At 48.4% G+C, this 23,662-nt stretch overlaps 8 protein-coding genes across 8 annotated transcripts; 5 read left to right on the forward strand and 3 right to left on the reverse strand.

The window, feature by feature from the left end:
- Positions 1 to 1,588: 1,588 nt before the first annotated feature.
- On the forward strand, positions 1,589 to 5,248 carry RhiXN_00406 (Pumilio-family RNA binding repeat; the record flags this gene model as incomplete). The annotated part of the gene is made up of 13 exons (XM_043320225.1): positions 1,589 to 1,681; positions 1,730 to 1,768; positions 1,816 to 2,356; positions 2,410 to 2,577; positions 2,627 to 3,159; positions 3,220 to 3,442; positions 3,504 to 3,674; positions 3,735 to 3,901; positions 3,967 to 4,107; positions 4,157 to 4,327; positions 4,382 to 4,501; positions 4,558 to 4,668; positions 4,721 to 5,248. The coding sequence occupies 13 exons, from the start codon at positions 1,589 to 1,591 to the stop codon at positions 5,246 to 5,248; spliced, it is 3,006 nt and encodes a 1,001-aa protein (XP_043179237.1).
- A 596-nt stretch (positions 5,249 to 5,844) lies between these two features.
- On the forward strand, positions 5,845 to 6,867 carry RhiXN_00407 (GNAT family acetyltransferase; the record flags this gene model as incomplete). Its single annotated transcript, XM_043320226.1, has 6 exons — positions 5,845 to 5,903; positions 5,960 to 5,975; positions 6,032 to 6,119; positions 6,220 to 6,243; positions 6,313 to 6,477; positions 6,554 to 6,867. The coding sequence occupies 6 exons, from the start codon at positions 5,845 to 5,847 to the stop codon at positions 6,865 to 6,867; spliced, it is 666 nt and encodes a 221-aa protein (XP_043179238.1).
- Positions 6,868 to 7,239: 372 nt separating this feature from the next.
- Positions 7,240 to 11,530, forward strand: RhiXN_00408 (glycoside hydrolase family 43 protein; the record flags this gene model as incomplete). The annotated part of the gene is made up of 19 exons (XM_043320227.1): positions 7,240 to 7,306; positions 7,369 to 7,443; positions 7,496 to 7,553; positions 7,605 to 7,749; positions 7,803 to 7,875; positions 7,924 to 8,115; positions 8,168 to 8,318; positions 8,377 to 8,499; positions 8,556 to 8,644; positions 8,700 to 8,779; positions 8,848 to 8,881; positions 8,932 to 9,027; positions 9,089 to 9,280; positions 9,614 to 9,673; positions 9,757 to 9,935; positions 9,994 to 10,173; positions 10,230 to 10,550; positions 10,601 to 11,425; positions 11,477 to 11,530. The coding sequence occupies 19 exons, from the start codon at positions 7,240 to 7,242 to the stop codon at positions 11,528 to 11,530; spliced, it is 2,994 nt and encodes a 997-aa protein (XP_043179239.1).
- Positions 11,531 to 12,060: 530 nt separating this feature from the next.
- Positions 12,061 to 12,443, forward strand: RhiXN_00409 (U6 snRNA-associated Sm-like protein LSm5; the record flags this gene model as incomplete). The annotated part of the gene is made up of 4 exons (XM_043320228.1): positions 12,061 to 12,115; positions 12,189 to 12,216; positions 12,269 to 12,341; positions 12,399 to 12,443. 4 exons carry the CDS (start codon positions 12,061 to 12,063, stop codon positions 12,441 to 12,443), a joined length of 201 nt encoding a protein of 66 aa, XP_043179240.1.
- A 136-nt stretch (positions 12,444 to 12,579) lies between these two features.
- Positions 12,580 to 14,704, reverse strand: RhiXN_00410 (Elongation factor Tu GTP binding domain; the record flags this gene model as incomplete). The annotated part of the gene is made up of 7 exons (XM_043320229.1): positions 12,580 to 12,648; positions 12,713 to 12,904; positions 12,966 to 13,232; positions 13,287 to 13,461; positions 13,519 to 13,955; positions 14,013 to 14,209; positions 14,269 to 14,704. 7 exons carry the CDS (start codon positions 14,702 to 14,704, stop codon positions 12,580 to 12,582), a joined length of 1,773 nt encoding a protein of 590 aa, XP_043179241.1.
- A 232-nt stretch (positions 14,705 to 14,936) lies between these two features.
- On the reverse strand, positions 14,937 to 15,966 carry RhiXN_00411 (chaperone protein HSP31; the record flags this gene model as incomplete). The annotated part of the gene is made up of 7 exons (XM_043320230.1): positions 14,937 to 15,032; positions 15,089 to 15,266; positions 15,321 to 15,367; positions 15,429 to 15,486; positions 15,552 to 15,601; positions 15,631 to 15,741; positions 15,817 to 15,966. The coding sequence occupies 7 exons, from the start codon at positions 15,964 to 15,966 to the stop codon at positions 14,937 to 14,939; spliced, it is 690 nt and encodes a 229-aa protein (XP_043179242.1).
- A 779-nt stretch (positions 15,967 to 16,745) lies between these two features.
- RhiXN_00412 (uncharacterized protein) lies at positions 16,746 to 17,616 on the forward strand (the record flags this gene model as incomplete). The annotated part of the gene is made up of 6 exons (XM_043320231.1): positions 16,746 to 16,793; positions 16,872 to 16,982; positions 17,042 to 17,109; positions 17,180 to 17,219; positions 17,280 to 17,376; positions 17,429 to 17,616. 6 exons carry the CDS (start codon positions 16,746 to 16,748, stop codon positions 17,614 to 17,616), a joined length of 552 nt encoding a protein of 183 aa, XP_043179243.1.
- A 134-nt stretch (positions 17,617 to 17,750) lies between these two features.
- Positions 17,751 to 23,417, reverse strand: RhiXN_00413 (glycosyltransferase family 41 protein; the record flags this gene model as incomplete). The annotated part of the gene is made up of 17 exons (XM_043320232.1): positions 17,751 to 18,180; positions 18,236 to 18,480; positions 18,534 to 18,542; positions 18,606 to 18,614; positions 18,668 to 18,698; positions 18,754 to 18,912; positions 19,033 to 19,047; positions 19,104 to 19,293; positions 19,349 to 19,456; positions 19,504 to 19,709; positions 19,758 to 19,927; positions 19,981 to 20,625; positions 20,681 to 20,729; positions 20,890 to 21,019; positions 21,076 to 21,994; positions 22,045 to 22,158; positions 22,218 to 23,417. 17 exons carry the CDS (start codon positions 23,415 to 23,417, stop codon positions 17,751 to 17,753), a joined length of 4,629 nt encoding a protein of 1,542 aa, XP_043179244.1.
- Between the last annotated feature and the right edge of the window lie 245 nt (positions 23,418 to 23,662).

Here is a 23,662-nt window from a genome sequence, read left to right on the forward strand (position 1 = left end):
ACCAGGCAGAGGATCTGCGGGTCCCTTGGGCATACGGCTGATCCTTTATGCCAAGCTAACTGTCGTTCAAGTCCTACACGTCTGGGGTCGGGCCGCCTACACGCCCATGGGGCTTTAAGAATTTGTCTTTTCGTTAAACCGTCACTAATTCTGAACCTGGGGTAAACATTTTTTGGCGTTTAGTCACAACTATGATAACCTTCATTTGTGACAAATATATCGACTTCTGACATGTCAAAATCCACACTGAAAATGTACATAAATAAATCAGGATGAAACGGTCACTGGTAAGGGTCGAGGAAATTTGAACCAGTAGATTATGGAGTATTTGTGGCACTTGCACACACCCATTGGGTCGAAAAAATGCTTGGGATAATTACAAGGGTATGCCTGCGGCTCGCCCTCGAAAAACGAGTAGCCCAGGGGCGGTAAATCCCTGAATATTCGCCCGGGAAAACGTTTGCAATGATTGCCACTAGTAATCATTTCAACTTGTTGTGCGCGTGATGAATGGTCTTCGAACTCGTGTTTCCGCAACGGACGTTTGAGGGTGAGGGTGCAGAATGTGTACCTGGTGCCGAGGCAGAAAGGGGTAAACAAAGCACACAGTGCGGTTAGGTATCGTGGGAGGGGGGAAGAGCGTATACGTAGTGACGAAAGACAATCTCATTAAGCGTTGTTAGGAATTGGAAGCTCTGCTTTGAGTTTCGTTGCCAGCGAGTGTAGACTGAGTGTATGCGGAAGCTCATGCAAGTGTCGGGTTTGTTGATCCCTTCGGGGTTAGGCGCATTGAACCAGCCGGATTAGCCGGCCAGTGACAAGGAAAGAGTTGATTGGTGCTGTCAACGGAGACGTTTTGAGAGTGACCTCCATAGAAGTCTAGATCGCCATCGGGATTGCCCAGAAATGATCGTGGTGTAGTTTGACGGGGGACAGTAGGAAGAAAATATGACTTGATTTGGGAGCGCTCAGATCCAGTCGGGAAAGCTGAAAGAACCGCCAACGTGGTACTATGTGGGTCTATGTGCACGTAACGGGTGCAAAGAGACGGCGAAGCGGAGCAAGCGAAGAGCAATTTCGTTATTAGACTAACGGGTCGGTGGCGGCTGATGCTTGGTTGTATTATCAATCAAAATGAGTTGAGTAAATTTAAGGAGAAAAGCGACGCAGGTTCGGTCTGTCCTGTCGATTGCCCCGCTTTGGACAAGCGACCACTTGATCTATATGTGAGTACCATGCGAGTTTCATTTCCGCATTTTTTAGCGGGTCTCGGACGCGTTTGGCGCCTGGATCATTTACTCAGCAGCTGACCTCACCGCTAGTGCTCTTCTAACTGTACCACCACCAGTCCCAGACGGACTCGAAAAACTCCGAGTTTACGGACTCTCGTGCGTTCAGCATTTATACACTATTATCTGAGCTAACAATCGGTTTGCCCCTGTTGTGACGGTGCGCTTTGATTTGTCCAGATCCTGTGCACTACAACTATACACCTACACCTACCTCTACCATCGGCCTACTACGCCGCCTAGACCTGATCTATTAATTTTTCAACTAGTGTTTTTCAGCCCTGTCGTACACGCCCACCATGGCTCCGGCATTGGATCAACGCGGCGCGCCAGCAGGGGGGAACACGGAGCGCAACCGAAGCCCCCCAGCTTTTCTCGATCTCGCCAACTCGGTAAATACTCCCGTTTTTTCATGTATCCGTTGCTAATTGGATTTTCAGGCCGCACGACAAGGGGCTAATTTACCCGATGTAAACTCTGTAAGTACATGCATTCTCCATCACCACGTCCTCTAACCCGCATTTAGCGTATCGAGCAGAAGCGCATGGAACACGAGCGCCAGCGCTTGCAACAGCGCAAGATTTTCGAGGAGCAAATGCGTATGCTTGAGCACCAGCAGGCTCTCGAGGAGCAGAAACTTATGGGCAGTCCTGCCCTCGGTGGAGGCCCCCTCAACCCCGCCCTCTCCCTCATCGGCGGCGGAGCTATGCAGCACCATCCTGCCATGTCGGCGCCTACCACTCCTCCTCGCACCAACAGTGTTCTCCCGATGTCCTCGCACAATATTGATAGTGATCTCGCTGCTGCGCTCTCGTCCCACGGGCTTGCCCCTGGAAGTCGCCTCAGTAGCGGATCGTTATTCAGTGGTGTCAGCTTCGGAACGCCCCAGAGCGCATTTCACAGTCCTGCCAACACGACCGAAAAGCGCAAATCCGTCAATTACGCTGATTTTGCGGAATACAACACTTATTCACCCGATGCAACCACACACGCTCACACGGTCGCGATGCCCTCAGTCTCTCAGTTTGGCTCTCATACACACACCGCGGGTGCCAAGAGCATGCCAGGTTCGCGTCGCGGCTCTGGCAACCACGGGGATTTGCCGGGCATCAATTTACAGGGTCTTTCCATTCGGGACTCGAACACTCCCAACAACCCGGCCAGACTGGCATCCTCAAGAACGGTGTTGGTGGCGTTTTTGGTCCTACGACCTCCCAGTCTAAGACGTTCAATCCCGGTTTTTTGCTCGACGAAGAACTCGACAAGGAAGTGTCCCGTGATATGCATAGTAAGCGTAATTTGTATTCCAGTTTAGAACCCACACTAATCCCTTACAGAATCTGTCAACTTTCTCCCCCTTTCGTCCGAGGAAGAGCCCAAGTCGCTACTCAAGTCTGACTCGTACTCTAAGCTTTCTGCGTCCAGCGCTGCTCTCGATCTAGCACCTCTCTCGCAAACGCCGCCTAGAGGCCCTGGTCCCAATGGACGGCTCGACAACTCCAAGTCGTCCGAATGGCCTCCATTCTCTGGTGGTGTCCGCCCGAACGAACAGGCACGCATGCGCAATGTCACAAATCCTGGCACCATTGGCGGTTCGCGTCCTTCGTCTGGCATGGGAGGCCATACGTCATCTAGCCCAACTACGATCCCGGGAGATGTCGGGATTGCCAATGCATCGGCGAGGAGTGTCCCGGCGACGCCCATGTCTGCTCGTCAGAACATCCCCGGTAAAACGGTTGGATTGCCTTCTGGAGAAGTTGGTTCGTTCAATGAACAGAACAACGGTACATACAATATGAATCGCCTTTCCGGAGCTTTCGATACCCCTGTGACGTTTAGCTCTGTTCAAAGCTCCGGAAACGAAGAAAACGTAAGTACCGGTGGTTCTTTTTTTAATCATGTTTCGGTTATTGAACACAAAGCACTTTAGTTTTCGAATAACCTAAGTGGCGACATTGGTGGTGCTCAAAACTTTAATTCTTTTGACTATGATGGCGGCGCGCGCAACAACGCCCATAGCGGATCGACCGCGCTCTACCAGCACAATGGCTCTCGTTACGGCCTTGCGCTCGGGAATGGACGTTTTATGTCTCAAGAAAACAACAAAATGAGCGGATTACATGGCACCAAACACAAGCGAGGCGATATGGATCGTGAGTGTAAGCCTTCCTCATGCAAGCCTGCGCGCGATCGACTGATTTCCTTGTTCCCTAGTCAACCGATTCGCAGGCACGCGTTTGGAAGACCTCGTCGGCGAAATCCCCGCCTTGTGCAAGGACCAGCATGGCTGTCGCTACCTCCAGAAGAAATTAGAGGAGGGTGTCCCTGAGCACCGCGATATCATTTTCCATGAAACGTTTAGTTTGTTTGCTGAGTTGATGACCGGTGAGCTCGGGCCCGACAACCGTTTATTGATTTTTTAAACTAATACGCCGTCGTTCCTAGACCCATTCGGCAACTACTTGTGCCAGAAGCTTCTCGAGTACTCGACGGACGAGCAGCGCAACATGATATGCGAGTCGGTCGCGCACGACTTGGTTGGGATTTCCTTGAACATGCACGGTACTCGTGCCGTTCAAAAGATGATTGACTTTTTATCTACTCAGCGCCAGGTACGTAGCCATAGTCTTTTGATAAGCCCACTGCTTAAATCATTGCGTTGTAACGTGTTCGGTAGGCTAATCCATCATCTTATGATGCCCAGATACACTCGATTATTATGGCATTGAGTATGCACGTCGTCACGCTCATCAAGGACCTGAACGGCAACCACGTAATCCAAAAATGCTTGAACCGGTTGATCCCTGAAGACAACCAGGTGTGTATCCCATTCACGTTTATAGTTTTGTACGCTGACCTGTGTCTAGTTCATTTACAATGCCGTTGCCGCTCACTGTGTTGAAGTCGCCACCCATCGACACGGATGTTGTGTTCTTCAGAGGTGCATCGATCACGCCTCCGATTCTCAGCGCATCCAACTCGTCACCGAGATCACATTTAATGCGTTGACGCTTGTACAAGACCCCTACGGCAACTATGTGAGTTGCCATACTTCCCGCACGTATACTTTTTTTCTGACCAACGCCACATAGGTTGTCCAATATATTCTTGACTTGAACGACAACCGCTTCAGCGATGCTGTAATTCGTCAGTTTATTGGAAACGTTTGTGCACTTTCGGTTCAAAAATTCAGTTCAAACGTGATCGAAAAGGTGTGTACAGCTTAATTAATCACGTTTTGGCTTGATTATTGATCGATTGTTGACAGTGCATCCGTGTGGCGGAGCACAACACCCGGAAGATGCTGATTGAGGAACTTCTTAATCGAAACCGCCTGGAGAAGCTTTTGCGTGATTCGTTTGGAAACTACTGTGTCCAGGTAGGTTGCCCTACTTGATTAGCTAGATACCTAGGCTGAATTGTCTTTATAGACTGCCCTTGATTACGCCGAGCCGACGCAACGTATGCTCCTGGTCGAAGGAATCCGCCCGATTTTACCTCTGATCAGAAACACACCATATGGCAAACGTATCCAGAGCAAGCTTCAGCGTGAGCAAATGGAGAACCATCAGCAGTACGGTGGCAATCACGGTGGCTACAACCCAACTCACGCTGCGCTCGTTAACCTTGCGATGAATGGCAATGGTATCGGAATGGGCGGCCGTCACGTCTCCCAACCTTCGGTCCATCACAGCCCGCTCGCCGACGCATACAATCGTCCTAATTTGTACAACATCCCTCAACAAATGCACCACGGCATCCAACAACAGCCGATTGATCATTATGGGACGCCTCACATGATGGCCTCGAACCTCCATCACTCCCCAATGACCACGACTGCTGCATTCCCGAACGTCTCCGGATTTTCGAACCCGATGCCGAACAACTATGGTGCTCTCGGTATCTCTGCTGGCATGAGCGACCCCTACCAACGTGCCAACTTCCCCTACGGCATGTAAACCCAACTCGCATTCTCTCTATTCAACATCCCAGCATATCGTACTATATCAATCCCGTCTCAAGCGTATACGTATTATCAACCCCCTCATAGCGTCATCACCAGTTTATTTCTATTCTTCTTTGCATCCTGTCTGGTCATTTGCACTCGGTCGGACCGTATTTCACGGTGTTGTAACTCGTATCTTCTGTTGGCCCTGTTCTTGATTGTTCGTTATCGAACGCGGCACTTGACGAGCACGTCGGTTTGTTCCTGATCGCAGGTGACAACTGATTCGGCACATAAATACCTCGACGCCAGGCTGTGCCTCACCTCGACACTTTGCCCATCCGTTCTAATTCTCCTTTTTCTTTTTTGTCTCGTCCTACTATTCTCATTTAAACAGTCATTGTACTTCACCCATCGCAAGTAAGCTCGTTTCAGTTTTCATACCGCCTGCTTCTCGATGTAAATGCATTAGCCTGTTCTATAGCGTATCGTTTTTTGTGTGTAGTTTTCTTATATACAAGATATCATCTGCCAGAGTTGTTTTTACTTGTTGTGATCTGCCGGAATTGGCCCTAAGATGATTTCCTCGCGCGCGCGTACTTGACCACCATGCGCCTCAACGAATATACTGCCATCATCGGCCAGAAGGTGGTTTTGGTTCCGTACAGGTGCGTGAAACATACAACTAGATCAAAAATAGTTTAGTTTATTACGTGTGGGGTAGATCGGAACATGTCGAGGTTAGCCCAACTTTTTCGTTGTGACTGTTATGGGCATTTCGTGAATAACAATGTAGCAATATCACAAATGGATGCAAGACCCTGAATTACTCGAATTAACTGCGTCTGAACCACTGAGTTTTGAAGAAGAGATGGATATGCAAAGTGAGTTCTTTTGATTTAATTCGTCGCCTTGTCTCTTACTTCAATTCGGTACAATTTTCTTTTTCTTTTTTTTTCTTTCACATGTTAACGTTTGATCCAGGGAAGTGGCGGAATGACGCCGATAGTACGTGAAAAATCAGTCACAAACGCTCGGGGCAATTCACAATACGCATGACGACCCCCTTTTTTGTAGAACTTACCTTTATTATACTGGCTCGCACGAACCCGGACCTAGCGGTAACCGACCCCAACTCTATACATGAGCTTCCGATGATAGGGGATGTCAACTTGTTCCTTAAGGATGTAGAGACAGACGACGGGGATCGAAAAGAGGCAGAGGTCGAGATCATGATTGCTGGTTTGTCGATTTTGTTCAACCACTAGATTATTGATGGATTTATCAACGGAATGGTTTCCTTTTAAATAATTTACAGAACGGGGGTATCGCCGTAAGGGGTTAGCCTTTGAGGCTCTGCAAATTTTCTTGAACTATACCACAAGCCGGGACCTGGAGCCATCTGGACTTGAACTGAGCCCATATCAGCTGGTTGTACGTATCGGTGGATCGAATCTGCCGTCCCGAGAGCTGTTCGGGCGTCTTGGCTTTGTGGTGAGCAAGGAAGTTGTGGTGTTTGACGAAGTTGAAATGCGATGGAACTGGAGTGAGAGTGGCATGCAACCCGAGTTGTCTCAAGAGGAAGTCCAGTCGATATGGGGTGGCGGAGGGAAAATAATTCACTACCTATAGTTTTCTTCCTGCGGCTACTTTGGAGCCAGAGTTGTACACTAAATGCGTCCTGTCTCTCTTGGTGATTGCCTTGGGATGAATTTCAATTGATCTTCAAAAGGCCTGTGCGTCCTTTCTCTTCTATTCTTGCATCATCTCCCGCCGCTTCCTTGCCAAATGGCGACATGCACCAGGCCAAAAGGGAAGCGGACTTTGGCGGCCCGCAACGATGTAAAGAATCAGCCTGTTTTACTCCATCTGGCTATTTCGGTAGGCTTTGGCTTTGCTCAGCCCTCAAATTAGGCCTTAGCAGAAGCACGGGGTTCTTATCATATAAAAACTATTCTTTAGACCAACTTTAGTCCGGGGTTGCTCTGCCAACTGAAGTTCAACATGGCTAGAGTGATACTTGCGCTACTTGGAATCCTTCAGATTGCCCTTGCAGCCAATAAATGGATAGGTTCGTAAAGCCGCTATTCTGCTAGGTAATAAATATAATGACGGGTCGCGATTGGGGATTAGTTCCAGGCGCTGTTTGGCGTGATACTGACGGAAATGTTCTTCACGCGCATGCTGGAGGAATTACTCAGGATGGCGGTACGTCGCATTTTGTGTGACGAGCGTCCTTCCGACTGGTGGTGTTTGTTAGATACGTGGTATTGGTTCGGACAAAATGAAGAGCAAGGAAAGCCTCTTTTCAGTGGTATGTCGCTTCACTGCTAAGAATAATTGGGATTTACTGACATTCAAAACACTAGGAATCACTGTTATTCTTCCAAGGACCTTTTGAACTGGAAAAATGAAGGGATTGCGCTAGCTCCAGTTAACGGTACAGAAATTGGGCCTGAACAAGTGGTCGAACGGCCCAAGGTAGTATACAACGAGCCAACGAAGACATGGGTGGTGAGTAATTTTATACAATCTCTATGGCTTACCCAATAAACCTTGGTATGTAGATGTGGTTCCATGCAGACAATAGCTCGTACGGGCTCTTGGGACAAGGTGTAGCCACAAGCCCCAATATCACAGGTTGGACCTTCAATAACCACTCAGCTGCGAGAACTAAAGCGATTATAGGTCCATATACTTTCCAGTATACTCTTCGGCCTCTGGGAGATTTCAGTCAAGATATTGGGCTCTTCCAGGATGATGACGGGAAGGTCTACACGCTTTATAGTAATGGTGACTCAGACCCTGCGCATGACAATAAGATTACACTCTTGAACGAAAACTATACGCAACCTCTGAAGGAAGTATATACTTTTTACGGTAGGCGATATTAGTACACATCATGGGATCTTTCTGACGTTTCATGTCCAAGATTTCGATCTAGAGGCCCCAAATATCTTGCGAACTCCAAATTTATACTACATTATTATGTCCCATAAGACTGGCTATCGTCCGAACAATGTTGTTTATTTCTCTGCGCAAAATATTTCTGGACCCTGGTCCATCCAAAACTACATCACACCGTAAGTACTACACAGTTATAATTCAACGTATGTATCTTTAACTAACATAACCATATAGTATGGGAACTCGTGCGTTTAATAGTCAAAGTACTTTCAACATTAGAGTCAAGGGTTCAAAGCGCACGAGCTGGATATATGCTGGTGATCAGTGGGCTACCTCCCGAGATCTCTACGAAAGCACGTAAGTCACCCCGTACGAACTAATAATACTTTTTTAAAAATATTTGTAATGACTAGATACATTTGGCTCCCTGTTGAAGTGGATGACCGCACTGGCTCACTCAAAATTACTTGGCACGACATCTTTTCTATCGACGTTAAAACTGGTGAGTTCTATGGTATTATGCTAGCATGGTCACCCCTAACAGCATCGCCGCGAAGGGAACTTCATCTATCCTACGGGCAAGACGTACGAGGCTGAGAATGGAGCCGTCACTGGTTCTGCCTATGCAACCCGATGTGTGAGTGAACCTACTGTCCTTGACTCTTCGGCCATTGCTAATTGTACGATTCGTGCCTCCTCCCTCAGCCTACCTGTTCCGGAAACAAGATCGTAACTGGGAGTGAGCCAAAAACCACATGACACTATTCAACCAGTTCTTACATCACGCAGTTTCCGGCTCAAATTCGACACTTACTATCAGCGGGATCAAGGGTAACGGCCGACCCCAATGGGTATCATTCTACTATCACAACCCCGATGGCCTCTGTGAGTATAATCGCAAAAAAACTCATACTTTCGGTGCTTATATGCGGATTTTTATTATTAGTTGGCGATAACCGTGGTGTGAGTGGCCAGAGCTTCCAGCTTGCACGATTCGCCTCCGTTTCCATCAATGGTGCAACGCCAGTAAGAATGCGTCAGCGTGACACTAATGCAGGGGTAATCATGACCCAATCTTTGAACGTGACTTTCACGAAAGGGTCCAATAACAATATCACGATCGGAGGGTACAATGGTGGTATGTTGGGGTTTAAACTTATGCATACATCGTTTATGTTAATGGTTGGCTGTCCCAGGTGTCGCTTCAGATATCGATCGCATCATTGTATATGACTCTGATTAAAATCCAGAGTAGATATGTATATATTACGTTGAATTCAAAACTATCATGTTACCTTGTCTGGATCTCAAAGGGAACTCCATTTTGTATGCGTTTGGACAAATTGACTCGTTTCAACGGGCGCTTAAAAGTTGGGATTTGTTTGTCCCCGCGTTTTTAGTTTGGAAGCGATCCGGATTCATCAAGACCATCTGCCTCCCTATCCGAGGTCTTAACCACCACCGTTCTCAGTATCCCCGCTTTACACACGAACCTACCTCACTATGGATCGCGGATCGGAACGTCGTCAAAGTGAGTGTCATAGTGCTCTCTTTGTTACCCTACATACTGGGCGAAGGGTTTCATCAAAATGACGCGTATCTGGTCATATGCAGATTTTAAAAACAAGGCCGGTTTGAAGCAAGACGAGCTCCGTCGCCGCCGCGAGGAGCAACAGATTGAAATTCGCCGACAGAAGCGCGATGAGAACATTTCCAAGCGTCGTAACCTTGCAGTTGACGTTGGCCCCGATTCAGACGATGAGGCGGCGGAGGGAAGTGGCTGGCAAGCTGACGTGAGTATCTGCTTATGACGCGTTTTTGACGTTTATGATTCATTTTTCCTTGATATAGCTTGCCAGTGCTATGGTATCAGACGTGTTTTCAACCGACCAAGACCGACAGCTCGATGCCACCACCAAATTCCGCAAGCTACTCTCCAAAGAGAAGAACCCTCCTATTGAGAAAGTCATTGAATGCGGTGTTGTTCCTCGATTCGTCGAATTTTTGCGGGGAAACCATTCGATGCTACAGGTCGGTGGAATGTTTCAATCCGTTAGTTATCCTTGAAACTGACTTTTTATCCCTAGTTCGAAGCTGCATGGGCGTTGACGAATATTGCCTCTGGAACCGCTGATCACACACAAGTCGTTATTTCTCATGGTGCCGTTCCAGAGTTTATCAACTTGCTCTCGTCTCCTGTCATGGATGTTCGTGAGCAAGCTGTTTGGGCCTTGGGTAATATCGCTGGTGACTCTCCCAAGTGTCGCGATTATGTTTTGCAACAAGGCGCACTTCGCCCATTACTTGCCTTGCTCAGTGAGCACCACAAGCTCAGTATGCTTCGTAACGCGACCTGGACTCTCAGCAACTTTTGCCGTGGCAAAAACCCTCAGCCTGACTGGGATCTCGTGAGTCTAATCTAACACACCAATGCCTTGACTAACTATCGATTCGACAGATTTCTCCTGCTCTAACAGTTTTGACTAAACTTATCTATTCGATGGACGACGAAGTTCTGATTGATGCATGCTGGGCGATCTCATACTTGTCTGACGGATCGAATGATAAGATCCAGGCGGTCATTGAGTCGGGAGTATGTAGGCGCTTGGTCGACCTCTTGATGCACCCTTCTACTTCTGTCCAAACTCCGGCTCTGCGCTCAGTCGGCAACATTGTTACTGGTGATGATCTCCAGACTCAAGTGGTAATTGCATCCGGTGCTCTTCCGGCCCTTTTGTCCCTTTTGTCGTCGCCCAAGGACGGCATCCGAAAGGAGGCATGCTGGACGATCTCCAATATCACAGCTGGCTCCCCTCACCAGATTCAAGCCGTGATTGAGGCCAACATCATCCCTCCCCTTATCAACATCCTTCAGAACGCTGACTTCAAGACGAAAAAGGAAGCGTGCTGGGCGATTTCTAACGCGACATCAGGTGGTCTCCAGGAGCCATCTCAGATTCGCTATCTCGTGTCGCAAGGATGCATCAAGCCGTTATGTGATCTTTTGACAATGTCGGACAACAAGGTTATTCAAGTTGCACTCGACGGCCTCGATAATGTTCTCAAGGTTGGCGAGATGGATAAGGAGGCAGCGGGCCCGGGTGCTGTGAACCAGTATGCCATCTATGTCGAGGAGGCTGGTGGCATGATCACCATTCACAACTTGCAGCATCACGACAACTTGGAGATCTACAAGAAGGCCTTCTTCATTATGGACAGGTACTTCCCTGACGAGGAGGAAGAGGATGTTGCCGGCCACGTTGATGAGGCGAGCACCTTTGCAGTAAGTTTTGATCAGGTATTTTATTTCGGTTTGTTGAAATTTTGCACACAGTACAACACCGACGTCGCTGCTCCGCAAGGTGGTTTCAATTTTGGCCAGCAATAGGCGATTGTTTCTTGCTCCTTTGGTTTCTTCATTTCTCGTTTATTACGTATACGTTGAGCACTACCCCATGTATCTCTGGGTATCTGTATCGGATACCCAACTCCCCGCGCCTGTCTTCCCTCACCTCTTCCAACCGCACCGATTCTGTTTTATCCACCTCCCTCTCAGTCGCTCCATATTTGTGTTAGTACTGTTCGGTGCAGCATGCATGTATGTATCTGAAGGATGCAAAATGCACTCTGGGTCTGTAATAAAGTGATCTTATAGATGATTTGATGATGTGCTGCATAACAATATAATTTGTGTCATTTTGTTACTTTTGAGTGGCGGGATCTCAAACGATCATAACACGACCCAATCGAGTGGTATAAACTGAACCACCATCAGCAGTACCCAACAAGCCAAAATGGCCACACAAATACTACCACTCGGTACGGATTCAGTATCGTGTACGTCTGCCTGGGGATCCTCGTTCATGCGTGGTATTAGAATTGGTCGATAGGTGTATCGGAACGAGGATATGGGTCATCATGAAAAGCGAAAGAGAGTTTGTTGGGACACTATTAGGGTTCGATGATTTCGTTAGTGAGTATACTTTTGATAGTTCCAAGTAAACAAGAACAGCACTAACGCGTGTCTTTTTTCTTTCTTTCTCAAGACATGGTCCTCGACGATGTCACAGAATAGTATGTTAATTTAACTCTTTCGAGCCTGTCACTTTGTCCTCACCCCCAACAGCGAGATTACTCCACAGGGAATCAAGAAAACCAAGCTGGCCCAAACCCTACTCAACGGAAATAACATTTGCATGGTAAGGAGACTCCTTTTTCATTATCTATTTGTCGTTCTCTTACTGCTTTTTATGAAGCTTATGCCTGGCAGCAACGGGCCAGAGGACAACCCAGCACTATAGAATCTTTTCAAAGCCAGATTCGTAATCACGCGAGCAATTCAGTTCATTTTCGGATGTGCAATGTACATGTAATCTAAACGCATATTCAAGAACACAGTATCTGGTATATGGGGTGGTGTTTTTTTTCATATATATCTTAGGCAGCGACGGACAGACCCGCGACTCCGTCGGCAGCGCTGTCGACTGATTCGCGGAGCTTTACGACCTAGAAGAATAGAGTTATATATAAGCTTCCAAGCCGGTTGCTGTGCCCGTTGTCCTAATCTTACCTTTCCGATGGCAATGGTTTTACCCTCATCACGTAGAGTGAATCGGCCGAGTTGAGGGTACAATTTGAATGGCTCGACGCAAACGGCGGCTGTAGTTTCAATCAAGGCGATGATCTTTTGGCCCTTCTTGGCGAACTGAGGAGGCTTCTTGGATTTGCGGTTGGTCTTTTTATCAAAGTAGTGAAGCAGGGCCTGTCCAAATCATCCATCATGATGAGCAATAGTTTATGAGCCACCGCCCGTCAAACCTTACCACCAGGCTGACTTCTTCCGAGAGGGTGTGGACATGCATCACGGCGCTATAACCAGCGCAAATGATGTTCTTGTGCTCGAGGATGACAAGCTCAGCCTCGAATTGGGTGGTAGCGTGAACGGGCCTTCCGATCGACGTCAGCACGAAACCGGGAGTAATGTCTTCGTCGTCGATTCCTCGAATCCTGAGACGGACGTTGTCCCCGGAATAGGCAAAGTTGATTTCTTCTTCCATCTCGTTGTAGATTGCAGCAACGTCGACGTTTGTCTAACCCCAAGGTACCGTTAGCTAATATGGAGGAGATAGCGGTTCCAAACGGACCTTGTTAGGCATGAGCAACAGAGCATCGTTCTTGTGAATTCGTCCGCTCTCGAGCTTTCCGACTACAATTGTACCCATGTCTTTATACTTTTCTGAAATGGGCATCATGACGGGTCCGTTGATTTTACGATCGACCATGGGCATGGTATCGAGCAGCCCTAGAAGGGGTGGTCCGCTATAATACATGATGGAATAAGGTATAGGTAAATTGGGTCAATGAGCATATACTCACCTGTACCATGGGCAAACGGATTTAGACACCGCCTCCTTCATGTTGGCACCCGTGTACGCAGACACAGGGACAAAGGTAACGTCAGTCTTGGGATTGAAGCCGGATGCTTTGATGAAGGGTGTGATCTTGTCCTTGATTTCCTTGTACCGTTCTTCGGACCACTCCACGGTCGACTCGTCCATCTTGTTGATAACTACTACGAGCTTGGTGACACCGGCGGTCTTGACGAGCATGATATGTTCCCGAGTTTGTCCGCCCCTCTCGAAGCCAGTCTCGAACTCTCCCTTGCGGGCGGATATGACCAAGATGGCTACGTCTGCTTGGGCAGCACCGGATATCATAGAGGGTACGAAAGTCTTGTGTCCTGGTGCATCGAGGATTGTGTATCGCCTGGCATCGGTCTCGAAATAGGCTCGTCCGACCTCTACGGTTTTGCCCTATATACACAAGGTTATCGTGAGCTGCGGTCGATTGATTGCTAGCGATCGACGTACTTTGGATCGTTCTTGTGGGGTCGAATCTAGTGCCCAACTGAGGTACCAACTCTCACGACCAGCCTCCTTTGCCTCTCTTTCATATTTCTCCATGGTTCGTTTGTCAACCATGCCGGAAAGGAATAGCAGCTGGCCACCCATAGTGGACTTGCCGGCGTCTACATGGCCGATGAACACGACATTCAAGTGTTGCTTCACTGGACGAGAACGCAGTACTATCAGTGGTCATATGCAGGAACGATATGGTGATGCATACCATTCGGATCGATGGTGTTGTCGCCATAGAGGTCGTTGAGGGTCTCCTCGTCCACGAGGTTCTGCTGTTCCTGTACGACTGCCTCGACGGTGGTCTTGGACTTGTCGGCGGTAAAATTGAATTTGTCCTTTGGGCGGGCAGCAGCAGGGGCATCTTTCTGTTTGGCGGGTGGGGCTGGCTTGGACTCGGGGGCAGGTTTGTGGTCTTGGTCAGCAGCTGGGGCTGGGGCCGGGGCAGCAGGTGGCTTGGGACCACCAATGCTTATGCTGATGGAAGGAGCTGGTCGTGGAGGCTCGGTGGGCTCTGGTCGCTCGATGGGCGCTGGAGGCTGCCCTGGTTGAGCCGGCGCAGAAGGGGTTGCGGGCTGCTGAGGTGCCCTAAACCGGAATGCTTGTCCAGGAACAAACTCAAAGGCACCCGGATTCAGTCCAGACATTTTTCGATAACTATTGCTCGGTGAACACAAGTTGTAGTCGGCCACTGGAGATCCAAGCTTATATTAGAAGACTGAAATTTCCTGGACCCTGAGCCCGCGTCATCTGAGCGCTGATGGGCCGTTCTATCTCGCACAAATCTGCCCGGTTCTCTTCACGACGCTAGAATATCAAACATTTATTTCGTACTATTAATCTCAACTAATATATTACATTTATTCCTCAATTGGTTATTTATGCGCTCAGTGCCTCAAGGATGGCCTTCCCCACACCCGCAGCGCTAGCTGGGTTCTGTCCAGTAATAACATGTCCGTCAACGACAACCTTGGGCTGTGGAAACGGGTGTCAATGTTTACAATCCAGTACCGTTGATATTAGTTACTTACACCCCAAGCTTGCTCTGCTTTGGTGTACTTGCCACCGAGCTCCTTGATACGGGTCTCAAGGAGGAAAGGCACGTCCTTGACCTTGCCGACCTGTTCCTCTTCAGCATCTGAGAATCCAGTTGCGTTGCGCCCATCAAAGATGCTCTTTCCAGATGCATCCGTTACACCCACGAGAGCACTGGATAACATAGTTAGTACCCGCTTTTTGTGCTTTTGGAGGTAGACCACGTACCCTGGACCGTGACAAACAGCAGACGTGATCTTTCCAGACTGGTAAAACTACACACCAACACTATCAATCGACACTCCACAACTACAATCACAGGAACCGTCTGCTCACTGCGTTGGCAAGCTTGATGTTGTTGGGGTCTTCGGGCAAGTCGATCATGGGACCGTGGCTAGCAAATCAAAAAAGGTCACAAAACGAATTCATCAGAGTTAATACTTGGACTCTTTCTCTCACCCTCCGACGTAGAAAATAGCATCGTATTCCGCGGGGTTCACGTCCGAGAGCTTCTTTGCGCTAGCAACTTTTGCTTGACCTCTGGGTCTTGCAAGAACTTGACGCTCTCGTCGTCCTTGAACATCTCGACCGAGCCTTCGTCAACTTCAGGGTTCGGTCCGTTGGGGGCAGCAAAATCGATCTTGATTTCCTAAAAAAGAAAAAAGAGAAAAAAAGCACAGAGTTCAGGTTACATCCAAAAAATCAGATCAATATATGCGCGTACTCGTGGAGAACGTAATACGGGTGAGCGGCTTCCGGGAGGTACCATCCGGTTTGAGCGCCGGTCAAAGTCTTGTTGGCAGAGGTAAAGACGAAAAGAACAGAGGGCATAATGGGCTACCAGAGGAGATGTGAGAGGTTGGGTAGCGAACATCGTCATCGGGAAGGACCATTTTATACTTGTGCCCCCCATTCACCGGCTAAGGAATCGATTGCATCACCCGAGAACCTCCACCTCAATCCGTAAATTCAATTTGCTTGGATTTGGTCATGGCGCAAAGTCCCCGACTCTTGAAATGGGATCGGTAAGCACTCATGCGCCATGGAATTTACTGGATCGACCATGTTCGTCATTTCGATGTGTCGGAATATGTGTCATACCACTCAATACTACTTCTGTAATTTGGCCATGAACGGGATCCATCTCCGACAGCCAAAATAACTCGAATGTATAGAGACAAACGTGTTGTAGCCGAGGAGCAGCGAAGACTTTGTTAGCCGGCGCAAGGCCTCTACACAATCTGATTTCAAGTCCCCAAGGCATCCGTCAACAGGATGTGCATGTACGCGAGAAAAGACAAATCAAGTGCTAGTTAAAATACGAAGCGGGGCTTCGGCTCCGAGTGGAACCGGCCGTTTATAGCGGCTGACAAAAATACAGCCAGATGCTCCCAGGATGCACATGGGCCCGCCCTCATAACCTCCATTTGCACCGATTCCTCAAACGGTGGCTGGATCCTGCCGTGTATATGCACACTGGGGCTTCGCTTCAAATCAAAGTCCACCAATTATTCCCCGTGGGAATAGTCACGTGGAAATAGCAAGGGATACTGGTGATGGTGACGAGATTTCTGTACACGACCAACTACATATATTACCACCTTCCAAACTCTACGATTAGAGAGAAAAAGTAGAACAGATCATTAATAAGCTATGGCATTACAACAACTCGATCCGAACAGCTTGACGCTCGCATTAACGGTGAGCTTCTGACCCAATTTTAATTTCTTCGATACTTGAACATTAACGTACCCATTTTGGCCCGATGAACGTTTGCAGACTATAAGCTTTGTGACTAGCCCATTCGAAGCCCCGAGATATAATCTGCCCATACACTTATTCGGTATCTATGCCTTGGACAAAACCGAATCCAATGAGCCCCTAAGATTGGTAGGCAATTCGCTTTCGCACAACACCAAAGTAACAAGTACTCAACCTTTCAACCTCAGTTCACCGCTATGGAGGGGGTTAGCGTCCTGTTCGATATTATATACATGTGGAGACATGAACAGAATGGGTATGTGATACCACCTTGATATGCTGTATGCACTCCATACTGAAGACACATGCGCCATCGATTGTTGCAGATTCATCAAACTTTTGACCATAATATTGACTTTGGGAAAGGTATAGAAACTAACACTAGAGTATGCGTTTTGGTGATTTTGTTAACATGGTGTTCAATAGATTCCCACGTTCTTCATCCTACTTCAAACACTCAAAGCTCGGGGTGACCAATATGCCCACTCTATCAGTGGTGGAGGAGGATTCCAGAGTCAGACTGGTATGATACTCAGAAGCGACGTGTTTAAATTAGTTCTAATGGCTTTGGCTAGTTTGGTCAATGCCAGGAGGATTCCGACAGGGGGGTTATGACCCAGTAGGTGATGACCTCGAAGGAGCAGCACCTCAACCTCCACCTCCACGTAATGTGCAACCGACCAACCCCTCCCACCATCATCAGCCGATCTCACAAGGCCAAGCTCCTCAAACGGCCGTTCCGGGAGGCTACCAAGCTTCATAATATTATAAAACTCAAATGTAAATATTTGTCTTTCCAAAACGCTAGTTGATACAGGGTGCAGGGGCATAGATATGCAAACCTTAACCGATAGACCAAATCATATATATCAGATAGCCACCTTGGTGTCCTTTTTATCATTCCTCCCTGACGTAAACGCACGAAGTCTCCTTTTCTTCTCCCGAAGATGCTAGCCATTCGTCTGATTCCTCAAATTCTGTTCCGGTCTCCCATCGGCGCCAGACCTCTGCATATGCCCTCTCCACATTTCTCGTCCATCTAGCTGTGTCAAAGAGTGGCATGGTATCTCTGCTGAGGTATAGGCTTCGCCGCAAATCAGACAGTGCCCCCCGGCATTGTCTATACCACCCCCCTTGGTCATCGGAAGCTGCGACAAAGTTTACACTCTTTGCTAAATCGACGGCGCGGTCCTCGTAATCTTTTAGGCTTGACACAATCATTCGATGGCCATAACCGGTTGCATGAGCAACGCTCGCAGCGATCCTTGAACACATCTTATATTCGTATCTTGGCCATGTGATAATCGGAGTACCTGCCCACAGTACGCTGTCGATGCCGTGTGAGCAAATTTCAGGTCAGCGTGGAATAAGGATAGACCAACTCTGTAGCAACTGTATGTGCACCGCACTCAATAGTGTCCAGAAATAAATCAGCAACGCGACACCGCCGAACATGAACTTCCTTAGGCGCTACGTCTGTAAACCTGATGCGCTTGGCTACGTCCGGACCCGCCCATAATTCTGCACAGCGAAGTAGGTTTCCTTCAGCTAGAGAAGGAAAACGCAGCAGCCACAAAATGCTCTTGGGGGCTCGGTTCAGAATACGAAGCCAAGAATTGAACACTACCTGAGGACGAGTTTAGCGGCAGACGTCGAGCGCGATGAGCGCGGATATCCTACCGGGTCGACCTACACATAAACAGTGCATCAATTGTATCAGTTTAATAATGGTAATGAACACCGAGTACAAACTTTGTAGAGCTAAACAATAAACGCGATTAGAATGGGCGGGGTGTTTGATTTCGAACGCTTACCTGGTTAAAGTTGGCATAGATAATCCAATCACTTTACGGCGCGAAGGACTAAGCATCAGGAGGTACATGACGGGTAGCCAACATACTCATGAATATCCGGAAACAGGGTTTTGCGCAACTTATGTCTGCGTATCTCTTCAAATTTCCAGATGAGCTCATTAGTAGGGGTACGTCCGCGCAGCGCGAGTGCGTTTTCCTGGTCGTCCTCACGGAATGATTGCTTGTGATCCGTAACGAAGAATGTGCTATCGTCCGTAGTTAGCTCCTATACATATTATGAAAAAAGCCACTTGCCGGCATCAGGCTGAACGGGGTCAGTAAATATTTTCAGACCTCGAAAATGCGCTGAGATAACTGGTACCTACATGAGTTTCTCGGTACTGGGAAGATTGGTCAGTCTCAAGTAGCGCATATAATCTAGTTTTATATATCTTACAACATCCAATCTTCCGACGTAGACTCAGGATCGGGATCAATGTCAAAATCGTGCTCGAGTGACAATGTTTCGAAATGATCCTGCATTCGCGACGTTTCATGTTCCTCTCTACGGCGTCTGCGCCAGATTTCTGAAGCGCTCCCAAGGGGGGGACAAGACTGTAGGTCGGCGAGAATATAATCGGACCATCCTAGGAATAGTGTCCGTTAAAATGATCAACTCCTGGTTGGAGGAACAAGGTCTACCTGATGCCATCGTGCCGGCAAAACCCATCAGGGATATAATAATGGGTGCTGGTCTCACGACAAATATGTCATTCCGTGCCCCCTTGGTGTAACCGTTGAGGTTGATCACTTTTAGGTATTAGAATGCGTACTAAACGGCATCAAATGGCCCTTACATATATGAATTCCTTCATTTTGTATGTCCTCCACGATCGCCTGTGTAGACCAAGTGGTAACATCCCGAAAATGATGTGCGCTTGTTTCTATTCTAGTTCGATAATTAGACCCATCAGACGCGGCTGTTGCGTAGCAATAGACCTCAAAGAGTTCTTTGTTGTGAAACTGGAAAACCGATTGCATTAAATGCCCCAGTGGGTGGTTGCTTGACAAATATAAGATAGAAGAAGCGGAAGGCATGAGTGAGACCTACTTGAAATCACTGGAAATGTATGCCACTTTAAACCTGCCATTGTTGGGTGGGGGTGGTGGAGGATATATATGTGAGGGTAGCCAATCCTGACTGAGTGCTAGATATGATGTACGGATCGCATGTCGATGAGAAATAATACGAATTCTCCTTGTTGAGAGCGGGAGAGTAAACTACAGATAGTATTAAATGATTGGCGCCAGGCGGCAAATATGAACATACTTACGGTGTGAAATGGGAGAATGGAAAGCGAAAGGGGCGCAACCATTGCAGCAGGGAGCCTCGGCCGACGATATTTGGACCTATCCAGTTCTCGAGTTTTTCCTTTGAGATACGCCCCAGATCCATAGCTATCCATGTACCAACGTCTTTGCAGCACTCTTGAGAGCATCTCGATGAGTCGTACAACTGCACCCGCCTCATACACTCGCTTTTCAGCGCGATCAAAAGGTTTGTAGAACCTCCCAAGGCAAGTCTCCCAGCGCTGTCGTCTCTGCGTACTGAACGGCCCCAAACATGCTTCAACAATTTCCATCCATTGTTCCAAGGTACGATCCGACGCTATTATCCCTGAACTCGCATAGTATGCGCTGATGATCTGCGAGTCACATATTTCCAGTATCTTATCCAGTATTCCGGGAGGCCGAGAATCCAATTGACCTTCTTCAAGCACTACAATATTGCCGCTTACGTCAAGGTACACGTCCGAACTAAGCCCTCCGCGCCCTTGCCAATCACAGATGGATCCAAGTACCCCGGCCAATCCGACTATAGATTCGGGAAAGTAAGGGTTTGCAAGCACAGCGCGCTTGTAGTACTCGATTGATTCGATAATTCGGCCGGCGTCCTTGGTTGCGTTGGCGATATTGGCCTACACAAAGGGTAGTAAATATCATATCCAGATTCGCTCGGAGGACTAAACCAACCAATGCGACATGAAAATCTGGTTTAATTGCGAGTGCGCGCGAGTACATCCTAAGATAATGGTCAGTAATGGATATAATCTATAGTGTGCACAAAGCACTATGTAAACACAATTTTTATTACACTAACAAACCGAGGCTGGTTTTGTGTAGAGTAAACACATGTATACCTGCGCCGACCAGGGCGGGGTAAACCTGAAGTTACCACTTACAGAATAGCTTCATCCAGTTTCCCTTCGTCTTTCAACAAGGACCCTATGTTCGTCAATAAATGAGGGTGGTTCGAATCCAGAGCCAATCCTTGGTAGTAATAGGCACGGGCCAACGAAGGTCCGTTAAGACCTCATACGTGGGTTGTGTCGTCCCAGGCGGATGAACCAGGCAAGTAATATGGTCACCCAACAAAGTCGACAAAAGTATACCAAGGTTATTGCATACGGATGCTGAAGGATGAAGAGCTAGTGCACAATAATAGAGCAATAAGGCCGAAGAGAGCGAGGCACGAATGGTAGGAGCATCGTGACCATTTGATGGAAGTGTGTACGGAAGTGTATCACCTCGTCTTGCTGCCTCCTGGAGGTACTTTGCAACAGTAAGTAGCACGGTTGCTGTCATTCTACTAGCATTGGTCGCACCGGCCGGGAGAACTGCTGGAATTGCTTCAAGATCCAAGTTGCTCCCGGCCTCATCAACGACACCAGGGAATAGCCCTTTTGTCGAAGGAAATAAGTAAGTCATCATGGAGAAGATATTTTCGGGCTTGATAAACACTAATGGTAGGACATTGTTTGAGGCAAGTGCGCCGAGTACGGCGTATTGTGTATTGTGTATGTGGTATAGAAGATCGAGGCGCGGGTTGTTCTTCACGCTTGCTTCAAGCTCCGGAATAGAAGGCAGGTTCCCAGTAACATAAAGTGCTGAAACAGCCAAACCTAGGAGAAGATCTTGCGTAGTCAAATAAATGCTAGCAGCTTCAGGTGCAACGTGGAACCGCCTGTTGAGCAATAATTCGACAGCTGCGAACTGATCTCGAAGTCCAGAAGACTCTTTGTCTGGGTCTGGATGTTGTTCTTCAGTGACAGCTAGGACGAATTTGAGATTACCGCTGGTATAAAGGACGTTCTGGAGACGGTGGAATTCGCCTTCCTGGACCAAGCCAGTAGACCAGCTACTGAGTATGATAGGTCCCGGAACTGTCTGTTTCAAGACGAATTCACAGATGTCCAGGGCTTGGCGCGTTCGAGGCTGACTTATGCTTGGGGGCATGTTTGAATTGGTTGCTCGGGGAGGGTTGCAGAGAAGTCCAATCAAGTTATCCTACGGATGGTTTATTATCCCTGCACGAGTTGCTAATTTTCGCCACTCACAATAGCATCCCAATATGAAGGACGAAGTTGAACAGCACGCCTCCACCAGGATTCTGCGTCTTGCAAATTACCTATTGCTCGAAGCGTTATTGCGATATTGGACATCGCCTCAACCTAGTATGGGTATATGCGTGAGTTTGTGGTGAAACTGTGTGTTTCAGCTTTCGACTCACAAAGTTTGGATCAAGGGTCAGAATCTCGTGACTTGTCCTCAGACTTCCGTCATAGTCCTTCAATGCGTACTGAACGCACGCGAGCAACAATGCGGTAGGTAAATGTGTTGGATGGAGAGCTCTCAGAGAAGTAAGCAGAGGGAGCAATTCGATGCTGTAAATCTCCATAGGATCCATACGCTCCTGCTCGCTTGACTTGGAGTTGATTGGCCGAGCGGTGACCCCGATAGGAGGATGGCCCCCAGAGCCTGGGTTTTCATACAGTTTGAGAGCATGTGCGAGTAATGCATCTCGCGTTAGAGATGAACTCAAAGGGTTTAGTGGGATAGCAATTTGAGAAGAAAGGCTGGAAGCCATTGGCATGAGACCGCCACTCGGTTCTAACGGTCTAGCCACATTCTGTAGAGGAATCGGGTGGGCTGGAGCAACTCCGGGAACGAGACGGGGATCAGGTATAGGGTGGTGAGTAGGTCTCATTGCTGGTACAACAGGCCTTGAAAACTGACTGGTGTCACTTAAAAGTCTTGGTGCTTGATGTGCACCGGTCAAAACGTTCGATGGGATAGCCAGTGGGCTACCACCGGGTGCGTAACGAGTATCATACAATCGAGCTGGAAGTCCTTCGCGCCCCCATAGCGTCCGTCCTTGGGAGCCCCGTGTGGCGCTTCGGTTACCTCGCGGGGGTTGAGAAAGAGTGAAAGGCCGCGCTCTCACAGATACCGTCGTACTCTGGCCAGGAAACGTTTGTCGGCGAGCTACGACTGTGCTAGCAGAACCTTGTTCAACTCCTGCCTGGATAATCCCTGATGCCTTCCCTGGATCGGACTGCCTAAAACGTGTAGGTGGTGATACCTCTCCTTGAAGTGGTACAGGGCCAGGACGAGTATCGCCAGTTCCCACTTGGTGGAGCTCAGGCTCTGGTGAATGCGGGTTTTCAGATGAAAAACTAGATGGGCGAGTAATATTTGTAGCGGCTGTCTGTGTGGATATACCTGAAGACCCCGATGTTACGGAGGTACCAGTCGACATCGACGAGGGGGCACGGGACAGGTCATGTTGGGCCACTGCTTGAGGTGGAGGATAGGCAGCTAGGGGTTGAGCAGTTGGTGTTGGCTGGTGAGCAAAGTACGTCGGATGCTGGGTGTCTGGCGAAAGCGCACCCGGCGACGTGGGGACCTGCCTGGACGGAATTCGCGACATGCGGGCGGATCCGATGGGGCGAAAATGTTCCAGAGAGGACTCACATGGGGCCTTCTCCCCACGTCATGACCGATGACGTACCCGATATTTAGGTCGGCAGTGGCCCGTGTGTCCCGGCACCACGGCCTAGAGCTCAGATGCCCACTTTTCCGGAGCCGAGACCAGCTCAAGTGGGTACTGCGTCAATAGCATTGCATAATCCAACATGTCGTCACTACATACGCACAAGAAACCCTGGCCCCACA

This window comes from Rhizoctonia solani, chromosome 4 (assembly GCF_016906535.1).
Source record: "Rhizoctonia solani chromosome 4, complete sequence".
Lineage (NCBI taxonomy): Eukaryota > Fungi > Basidiomycota > Agaricomycetes > Cantharellales > Ceratobasidiaceae > Rhizoctonia > Rhizoctonia solani.